The sequence below is a fragment of the Solanum pennellii genome, chromosome 2 (assembly GCF_001406875.1).
Source record: "Solanum pennellii chromosome 2, SPENNV200".
Classification (NCBI taxonomy): domain Eukaryota; kingdom Viridiplantae; phylum Streptophyta; class Magnoliopsida; order Solanales; family Solanaceae; genus Solanum; species Solanum pennellii.
In genome coordinates, this window is record NC_028638.1 from 45847173 (window position 1) to 45858765 (window position 11593).

General features: G+C 28.6%; 2 protein-coding genes across 2 annotated transcripts; both read right to left on the reverse strand.

The window, feature by feature from the left end:
- Positions 1 to 543: 543 nt before the first annotated feature.
- LOC107010464 (pathogenesis-related genes transcriptional activator PTI5) lies at positions 544 to 1405 on the reverse strand. Its single transcript, XM_015209750.2, has one exon. The coding sequence runs from the start codon at positions 1299 to 1301 to the stop codon at positions 765 to 767; it is 537 nt and encodes a 178-aa protein (XP_015065236.1). The 5' UTR covers positions 1302 to 1405; the 3' UTR covers positions 544 to 764.
- A 1940-nt stretch (positions 1406 to 3345) lies between these two features.
- LOC114076116 lies at positions 3346 to 4509 on the reverse strand. Its single transcript, XM_027914676.1, has 2 exons — positions 3783 to 4509; positions 3346 to 3398 (listed from the first exon to the last, which is right to left on the reverse strand). The coding sequence occupies exons 1-2, from the start codon at positions 4507 to 4509 to the stop codon at positions 3346 to 3348; spliced, it is 780 nt and encodes a 259-aa protein (XP_027770477.1).
- Positions 4510 to 11593: the final 7084 nt, after the last annotated feature.

Sequence of the window (11593 nt, forward strand, 5' to 3'; positions counted from 1 at the left end):
ATTGTCAGAAGACAAAAAAAATTTTGCTTTTTTGGTTAATAAAATTAATATGCCATTTATATTTTTTGAAAGAAAAAAATTGCCCTTTCAGCTCCGGACTCAGTTAATATAAATCTGATGTTTTTATCATTACAGACGGGACTTTGGAATTGTGAGGTGCTTGGCCGGTTACGATACGTTGATTATAATAAAAGACCGATTCGATTTCTATTTGATTCGGTAATTAAACAAATTAGTGAAAATAATTTTAAAATTAAACCAGTTCAACTATGGCTTGTTTTGTTGCTCAATGTTTGCTTTTAGATAAAAATGAGCAGGTCAATTGACAAACAAGATGTAATTCAACTGGTCTAACTTTAATCACTTATTTGTTTATATATCCTTATTTTTTTATACTTAATAATTATATAATCAGATTTTTAAAAAAAATCCTTTTATTTATCAGGAGTAAAGTAATTTATCAAATTATCATCAAACCGCAAAAAAGAGTTGGGTATACATATAACATTCCGTCAGTTTGAATTTTTTGAGAAAGAAAAAAAATTAGAAAATAGAAGGTGTATATTACAACTTATAAACATACTACTAAAGTATCCTAAGCAATCTTTTTACATAAGATTATAGCGTGCGTCGCTGCAAACAATTCCAAAAGGAAAATAAGAGAAGAGGCAAGCACATAATATAAGTACATCAACGAAATTTTAGTAGTTCAGTTGATTCGTACATAAATAGAAATATTTCCTACGTGTCAACACATTATTCGCTTAGAGCGCCAAGAAATTCTCCATGCACAGCTCTGTTTTAATATCTTGATTCGAAATTCTTGATTCAAATACATCATTAGATCCAATTGAAACTTCATTTAAACTTGAATTTGAATTATTATTCGTAGTGTAACTATTTGAGCACAAACTCAATTTGTCTACTGAAACAGAGGCGGTCACTATTTCAGATGGAAAATTAAGTAGTGCCTTAGCACCTCGCATTCTAAAAGCCGCTCTGTCATAAGCTAACGCAGCTTCTTCAGCAGTTTCAAACGTACCTAGCCATACTCTCGCACCATGTCTAGCCGAATCGCGAATTTCCGCAGCGTATTTCCCCCACGGACGACGTCGTACTCCTCTGTATTTCTTGCCTATGCACTGTGATGGACGAAGAATATTATTTCTAGGGAGCAATTGATTTCTTTGGGGTAAATAAGGAATGTTTAGAGCATTAGCTTCATTAAGAACTTCATATAATACCATCTCTTGTGAGTCATTCTCATTAAGAGGTAAATCACTTTGAGGAGTTGGAACCATAGCTTTAATTAGAGGGGATTTTGGTTAATTTGTTGGGGGAAAATGTTTAGTTTAATGAGGTATTTAACATAAAGGAATACTAGAAAAGTAATCGTTTAATTGTGGGGTTTTTTTATGAATTTTATTTATCTCGTGGAGAAAGAGGAAAGTATAAGGAAACAAGTGAAAAATTGTGCACGTCTTTTTCAATTTATATTATATGGTTGGTGTCTTGATGGGATGTGACATGGTTTAATTAATTACCCCTTGTTTGCGTTGATATTTCAAAGTTTAGTTAATTGTGTACATGTACAATAAGAATATTAATGTCTTTTATTAAAAAAAATTGAACGTAATTTGATCACCATTAAAATAAAGGGAATTTATTATTCGTAAAAGACGCCTTTTTGAAGTAAATATTAGTGACAAAAACATCGTTTTCGATTACATATAGCTCAAAATGATACGAGTGTTTTATGAGTAAGCTAATCTTCAGAAGAATAAAATTATGCTTAGTTTGTAGGCATTCAGTGAGATAAGAAAAGATAGTACTCCAAATAAACAAGATGAGATAATGCTCTTCGAAGAAATTAGATCCAGGTCATCCATGTGTTTGGTCAATTGACATCATATAAATAATTTTTTGCTTTAAATTTATAAAAAGAAACGAAGTATAGGCACCAATAAAGTTGTTCGAGGTTTTCAAAAAAACATCTTATCTTGTAACCGTCTTATTAGCTCACTATGCAATTTTGAATAATTACTATTATATTATTTTTGAATCACTCTTAATAGCAAAAAGGGAATATTTACAATTTAATGCGATTAGAATGGCACATATTTCTTATTTGACCCAATAGAAGAAATTTCGACAAAAGGATGAGCAAGATGACTCACATTTGACGTTCTAGAGACTCCACAGCGATGTGACTTCACTGGGTTCGTAAGGGTTTCCTAGGTCTATTTGGTGGGCCAATAAAAGGATCTAATTTTCCAAGACATTTTGTTTTACAATTGACTTTAATATATAGTCTAGAATTTAACAAACAAGGTTCATGAATCATCAATAAATTAAAAACAAAAAGTGCTAATTTAGACTTCTATTTGCTTGACTAGGAATAGGATCAAACATCGACTCATTTGTTCATCTATATACAATGATAATTGTTATTACTTTATCTGTTTTAATTTGTTATTTTAATTTAAAATAAATTTAAAAAAGATTTTTTTTTAAATATATAGTCATAAATTAAAGATATGTAAATATATATTAATGCTTTTAATTTTATGATTTTAAACATGTTATGTGAAAAATTTAAAAGTTACTAAAAAAAATATTGAATATTCATTTTGAAACAGCCTAAAAAGATAAATAAGATCGAGTGAGTAATTTACACGAAAAACAATCTTATTTTCACGTAATTTTTTTGAAATGATATTATACTATATGATAAGAATTTTATTAAAAGCAACAGTCTTTGGCTGCGACAAACTACTGTGCCAAACTATGAACCCCAAAGGCACGACACATCACACATGGTCGCCAAACTAATGTGCCCACATTTATTTGTGCAAAAAGTAGGTGCAAATATATTTAACTTTTAAAAAAGAGACATGTATATTTGAAAATTATTTGACTTGGTATACACAGTTCTGAGCAAGATAGTGCTACAACAACAATATATCCTTAACCGGCTGCATTATCATTATATGATAAGAGAGGAATCAAATTGTTTTTCGACAAAGTATCGATATGTTAATGAAGAGAATAATTTAATATCTATATTTTAAAGGCTGTCTCAAAATGAAATTAACTAATATTTGATCTAGTCAGAATAATTTCTTTCTATTTTTTTTTGGAACGGTAAACTTTTCTTTGATAATAAAATACTTATTTACTAAAAAATAAAATATATTGAAAAAGATGAAATTTAGGATAATATAATATGAGAAGATAGGACTTTTAGGAGAACTTACAAATGAATGATGGAGGAGGAGTCTGTAATTACCACCTTTTCTACCTTATATCATTTGCAACTACCTTAGAAATAATGTTAAAAATGTTCTATTTGGAGGTTGAATGATCTCTATTATCCATATCTCGTTGCTTATGTTCACCTTCAAATATAGAGAAGAAAAAAAAATGATTATTAGATATACGTTATGGTTAAAAATTAAAACATTAGAGGCATCATAACCTTGAAAATTTCAAGTCTAGTACTTGTATTACTCGGCGATGAAAAATTCAGAAAAAAAAAGTAAATCTTCATACACCATTCAGGTCATCAAAATATATGTAGAGGTAAACCATATTTAAATTAAATGTACAATCTAAAATTTTAAAATAAGTATGTTACCTACTACTAGAAGTGGCAATTAGGATCAAATTTGGACGAGTAAAAGACAATAATCGGGTCAAGAGCCAATCCAATCTAAAACCGATTGGGCCAGGCAAAAATAATTTGATGGTCTATATAACTTTGTAACTTATAAAAGATTTACCTGGTAAATCATTGTGGTTATAGTTAGTGAAGTCTTGAAGAACTGTTGCAAAACCTTGTGCTCTTTGATTTCTTCCATCTTCGACATGTCTTCCATTAACACTATGATTCGCCATTGTCCTCACAGCATTAACAATAATCGAGTCAACAGTAGAACCAGAACTACAATTTGATATAATTGGACTATGTCTAATCATTGGGCCAATTGACCCAATTCCCCTTCCTCGTACATGTCTACCATTAAAATTTGGATGCACAAATTGATCACTTTGGTCCTTTCTTCTTCTTTCAACCCCCAAATCAACACTGTTGTATGGAAATCTTTGTTCATGTAATTGAACATGTCCACCGTTATTGTAAGTAGCTTGACGATGAACCATTGGGATATAACCATTTCGAATTTGTTCGATTGGTCGATATGGTAAATTACCATATCCAAACATATCGTTGCCAAAACCAATATTGATCAAATTAGAACCATTATTAGTAATTCCTTGAGTTTCTACTCCTTGTCCATGCCATTGCAAATGATTAGCATAATTCGGTACACTTGAGTTCAGCATGTTATAGTCTTGTCGATTACAATTTGCACCATTTTCTCTATGATCTTGATCTATTGCCAAAGGGGGGACGTACCTAGTTGTACTCTCTGATGTTGTTATTATTGGAACCTGGGGTACATGAGGGAATTGAACTATTTGAAGTTGTTTGTTCCTTTGTTCCTCCATAAGTTGTTTCTCCAACTTCTTGTATTCCCCTAATGGCCCGTGAACTGGATCTTCCTGTCATGGAGAGGTGTCATTTGGAAGCTCAAACCTCGACAAATATACAAAAGACAAACATTCGAGAGAAAAATCAGCTGCAATTAATTAACAATTTGCAGCTAAATATGTATTTTTATCGGCAACTATTTATTGTCGAAGTTATTTTAGTGTTAACATAATAGTTATGTCTCGCAAATTCTGTTCAATCTGAAGGTGCTGTCTCACAAATTCTCCATCTAATACATTGAGGTTTTCTAGCGGGAGACATTATTTTAATATATTGAGGTTTTCTAGCGGGAGATATTATTTTATTCTCGGTGAACATGTGATATATAAATCCACTAAACCTGGATATATCGATATGGTAAAAACCCACTAAAGTTTCAACAAACACTAAATTTCAAATTCAAAACAAAAACTTCAGAATTGAAATAAATCATCAAGTTAAAGTTTTTTAAAAACAGCTCTAAATTAATTGAGTCTTATATAACATAACCTTAATTAAAGGTAAACTTCAAATCATGAATGTGCGTGTAAACTTCAAATCATGAATGTGCGTGTAGTTACCTGCCACAACTTTGCTTCCCACAAGAAGGACTTGATGGATTCATCCTGTTGAGCAACATCATCAAAACTCTTAATCTTTTTTGTAACATTAGATATACCAAAAACCTTGTGAACTCCAAGAAATTCATCCATCTTGCTAGCTGGAAAGTGGCGCCACATAACACAGTCCCCTGACATACACTTTTTTCTTTGATGCTTACACGAAGCACATGCCGGACGATTGCTACCTACTTCCTGCAATTCATCTTCACCACTATTACTATTACAATTATTATTATCATCGTCGTTGTTATTCGGCATTGGTCTATCAACAAAACAACAGAGTAGTAGAATATTCTTGTATAAAATCTCTGGGGAAAACAACATTATTGCTATGGTTGCATTAATAATAAGTTAATTATGGATGAAGTTTGATTCCTTTATATGGGAAGAGCAAAACACGGAGGCCAAAGAGTACAATTAGGGTTCTAATACAGGTAATATTAATATTTATTTATTTTTTATTAAGGAAAAAAAATAAAAGAGCTACTATAGTTTTAACAACAAAAATATATTACTATGTATTTATTGTTTGTACTAATTGAAATTTACTTAACAATTTGTTGTAGCATATATTTTCAAAATTTTACTAATACAGTTGAATGTAATTATAATTAGAAGTATTAAATAATTAAATTTGTAATTTACTTTCTACCTCTTAATTTGTCTAGTTCACTTTATTGGGATGTCTTCTCATATATTTCAATGATTAAATGAATAAGATTATCAAATAATAAACTTTAAAAAAGACATTATCTTAACTTTGGATGTCTTCTAAAGTGTAACAATCACTACAATATTAGTGATTTAGAGCTATTTCATTTTGTAACTAAAAATGCTATGAAATATTATACAAAATAAAAAATGATAGTTTATTTAGCAAACTCAATCAGGTGAAATATTAATTCTATTTTTAAGTACTTCTAGAATAATCCTTTGTGTAATACCTGAGTCAATTAAAAAGGTTTTCAAAATATAATCAATAAAATGTTAGATAAAAATCTATACATTTGTCTATTTATGTCTTAACACCTATTATACTGTCAATTGAAAAAGAAACAGTTATCAAGTTATAATTAACGATAATATAAGAAGCTAGAAATATAAAATATATACAAAAAAACAATATTAAATAAACGTAAACATTCAACACATTCACTAGACCATTTTCAATAAATATATACGTGTGTTTCGAGTATATTACTACAAGTTTGTTGTTAACTGAAAACTTAACTAATACCAAATATTCTTGTCACCAAGAGATTTTGATAATAACGTTCAAGATTTTTAATAGTATATATGTATATCTAATAAAAGTAAAATATGTCTTAGATATATACTAGAAATATATTGTGAATGCTACTACTAAAGTAGAGAAATAAATGGAGACATTACAATAAAAAGATAAGGTTATCCTACCAGAAAAAGGATCAGGAGGCCTAATTATGCTCAACACAAATACCCACATTTATGAAAATTAGGACAAATACCCACATTTATGAAAAAGGTATTTTCAACTAATAAGCACATAGGAGCCACAAGATATATATATATATATATATATATATATATATATATTTTTATTTACCATGACTAGCTGAATATGGCTCTATGTGACTGTTGGATATATATATATGGTGAAAACCCTTCAACAAATACTAAATTTCAAACCCAAAACAAGATCTTCACCATCATGTTTAAATCTCTTTAAAACCCCTCTAAATTGACTAATTCTTATACGTAGAAAATATATATTCATACTAGATACATGATAAATGATATATTTGGTAAAAATTTTGTATTATCAAAATGAATTAAAGTTATGTATCAAAATTAATATTTTAACATGGTATAATGGCGTGATAAAATTATAATGTATCAAAATTAATATTTGAACATGAGACAATATGCATGATAAAATTGTAATGTATCGTAGTGTAGAAACAAAGACATTGTACATTAATTAAGAAACAAAATTAAGTAGACAGTTTAAATAATCTAGTTAATGTATTACAAACTATAGCGATAAGATAATTTAGTAATTTGATACATGATGAAATTGTGATTGCGTCATAATGTTGAAACGAAGGCATTATACATTGATTTAAGAAACAAAAACAACTCGATATATAAAAAATCTGAACGTGTATGTATCATAAAAAATAAAGAAGAAAAATTTGGAAAACAAAAAATCAACAATTTGATTTGTTTCGACTTCTCCTTCCTAACATTCACTTTAGAACTTTAGAAGACGTCAACATTCACTCTTGTATCTTTTTTTCATGGTTAATAATGGGCTCATTCATGAATCTCAATCCAAAGTCCTTACAAGAGCTAGATTGAATTTTTCTACCTTTTTGAGCATTTTCCCATAGTCGATAAGTAGATGATGCTTTCTTCTTCGACTAATTGATAAGCCCAATATTAAATTATGGACCTTCATTCATATGTATGAATGATTTTTTATAATGAAAAACTAAAAAAAAAAAAAAAAATCAAAGCTGAAGTTATAGAAAGAGATATACCTCTTGGATAACTAAAAATAATTAATTGGAAGGAGAAAAGAGTTCGAAATTCCAAAAATGAATTAATGGGCAACTATGGAGAGATTCGCTGGCGCGAAAAAGGGAGAAAAAATAGTTAAAATTATGTATCCGCCAGTTTTGTGTTGTGCTAGAAAAATGAGAAATTTTAAAATTGATAAGGAATAATAAAAATTAAAAAAAAATATATATATATATATATCGATAATTTTTTTCTAGAAAATACCGGAAAATAGAAACATTTGTGCGAATGACCAAAATATCATTGCGTTCATATCCTAAAAACTTTTGAAGCCCAGTCCAATGCAGGACATAGCCTTTCAAGGACCTACCTAAGTACCTAACCGGCCCAAATAAAACTTGGAGGAATGACTCTTAACTAAATCTTTATGGGGCCTAACATTATTCAGAATACACTATTAATCATCTTTTTTCAAAAAAAATATCCTAAATAATACTTTAAAGGGATAATTGTATATAATAGTAAATTAATAATTTAAAATAAATAAAGTAGCAACGGTTTGATTTAATTGTGTTCCATAGCAAACGTTAGCCAAAGTTTGTCTGTCGCCTCTCTCCCAAAAATCTCGTTCGCCGCTCTCTTATTCTCGCTCGCCACTCTCCCTCTGCTCGCCTTTATACACATAAGTATATATTGTGTTTCTGTTTTGTATAAAGCGAGAAAAAATTGTATATACACATGCAAAAACATATATCTTCGTGCTATACACTTAATTATACAATTTACAAACGTTTTACTTCAATTCAATTGTAGACAAATGCAAATTTTATACAAATACTATAGCGAAAAAGGCCAACGAGTTATACAATTGCGAATTATACAATTGCAGTGAAATGCAATTTTCTCTCGCTTTATACAACAGAAGTGTATAAATTGTGTTTCTATTTTTGTATAAAGCGAGAGAAAAACATATATCTTCTTCCTATACACTTATAATTATACAATATACATATATTTTACTTCGATTCAATTGTATGCAAAGCAAATTTTATACAAATATTGCAGCGAAACAGGCAGCGAATTATACAATTGCGCATTATACAATTTCAGTGAAATAGGATAGCGAATTATACAATTGCAGCGAAATAGGCCAGCGAATTATACAATTTAGGCCAGCGAATCATTCAATCGTATATGTATAGCGAGACCAACGAATTATACAATTTAGGTCAGCGAATTATACAATTATATATATATAGCAAATTATACAGTGATATGTTTATTATGGAGCACAATTATGCTAAATGAAAACTTTGTTATAGTTTCTCATATGTGGTGGCAACAACAAATATATTTTCTTCTCATTATCACAGCGGAAATCAAATAAAAATGTTTTCATTAGAATAAACTATTTACGTTATATTTTTTGAGATACATTATTATTTTTATATTCTATTTATACACTTAATTAATTTTTATTTTGTAAGAGTCCGTTGGGCTGGACATCACCAACTTTGCTTTGATAATATAATAATGAATATATGACGGACGAATGATATGAATTTTGGGAAAAGTTAAGCCTTTACGGTATAATTTTTAAATTTTTATTTTATTATATATACATGTTAAAGATAACTATAAATAATTATAAAGAAAAATAGAATTGATATCATGAAAATTTTAAAAATAACCTACTAATATGTCAAAATACTTTAATGATATAAAATTTCTTAAATCATGTTAGATATACACGTTAAAGAAAAGGCGACAAATATGCTGTAGGTTTACGAGACTTAATAGTTTTTACTCATGCTCTATATATATGTATTATTATTAAAATATTCATTGAATACTTATGAATATTTACCCTACTTGTTGATTTGTCTTGGTCAAAAGACTTGTAGGTATGCTCTTTCCAGACATTGAAAATAGAATTTAGAATATTGGATAGAAATGAACATGTCAATGTCTATTGAAGGCTACTTTCTCCCCCTTTTGACTTATTATTCTATGACTTGAAAGCCTAGATTTCACAAGTGCTAACAAATATGAGACCTTTGTATGGGTAGTACTATAACATTATGGGCTAAGACCATCTCCGATCCAACACCGAATCTAAGAATTTAAAGTTTATTATTAATATATCTATAGAAATTAAAACAAAAAAATTGAATTTATGTGAACTTGTATATTTATATGCTAGCTCGACTTTGATATCATAACATAATCATGTGCTAGTATATATTTCCTCTGTTTCTTTTTAGTTATCATTATATTAAAAATATTTGTTTCAAAATAGTTGTTAATTTATACATCAGGTGAAAATTAATTATCTTTTTCTAACTTTGTCCGTCACATTAATTATTCTAGAATTAAGAGATATGTATAAACAAATAAAAATTAAAGAACTAATAAGGGATATATTGATCAAATAACACTCCTTGTTAAAAAAACTTCTGACGAATTATGTTAAATCTTATCATGACAATTAAAAAATAGAACGGATAGAATATATAAATATCTCGAGCAAGGCAAATATTTTATGTATGATACATTCAGAAAGACTACATTATTCAACTAATTAACAACTCCTCCTAAATTCCTTTTGAGTTCACTTAATTTGAAAAACAATCAATCACTTGTCTCATTTCAAGCACCATAACTATATTCCTAATTGTACATTTTTTAAGCCTAAAGTCTTTGGTGGTAATGATGATTATAATTAGAAAAGTTTCATGCAAAAAAAAAAAGGCACTGTTAAGTGTTATGATGACGTACGTAAGAGAGGAAGGATAATAATAATTCTGCAGAATATTATATATAAATATAAAAATCACTTCATTTTCTGATCTATCAATCATATATATAGGTGCTATCAAATAAAACAAAAAGGGAAACCGATAGCATTACTGTTCTCAACCCTTTCCACGTCATCCCCCCCCCTCAATCGATACCATTGTATACAACAGACTATTTAGTATGTGTTTGGACATTAAAAATGTGATATTGAAAAAAAAATATTTGAAAATTAAACTTATGTTTGGAAATGTTTTTAACATGAAAGAAATATAAATTTTGTGAATAAAAAAAATATATATAAACAAAGCACAAAATCTTTAGTATCAAGATAAAAAGATAAATCAAGCTCTGAATATAGACTAATATCGATCACATAATTTAGTCTAACTTTAGGGCTAGTGCACTTTCCGTTTCATCATAAAACTTTGAAATAGCTTTAAATTTTTTTAAAAAAGGAACATGATCTTGTGTGAATAGTCCCAGGACATAATCAAAGGATTATTGACAAAAATTATTCGAAACTCAATGTGCGTGTGTATATAAGTTTTAATGAATAAGCAAAATAAGTATCACTAACATTTTTTTATTAATTTATGCATATATTTATCTTAATTTTTACTTAACCATAACAACATAATATAATTTGATGTAAATGTTTAATTAGGAGAATAACTTTTTTAAGAGAAGTATTGTAAACACTCTTAAACTATTGACAATTGACAGTGTTAAAAGCACTTCTTTAGTTAACGCATTAAACTTAGACACATCTCTACATGACACTGCGACTGGTATTAAACTCTTGTAGGAACATGAAACTCTTGATAAAAAGTCAAGAGAAACTTAACAAAAATTTAAAAGTGTATTTCACTCATGTTGTAAGATCGAATATAGTTAAATTTAATTAGCCAAATAAATAAATATTTTTAACATTATCAATAATTTAAAAATGCATAATACTTCAATCAAAATTTCATGGTAATTGAGAAACAAACTTATCTGAGAAGAATGGGATTCTTGTTTAGAATGACAACACGCTGTCTGCTAAAGCACAGTGTTACCTTAGCTACTCCCTAAATAGACACGACTAAACCTTGTTTTTCTAAAGCTTCCTTTTTTCCTACCACTTTACGCCTCCACC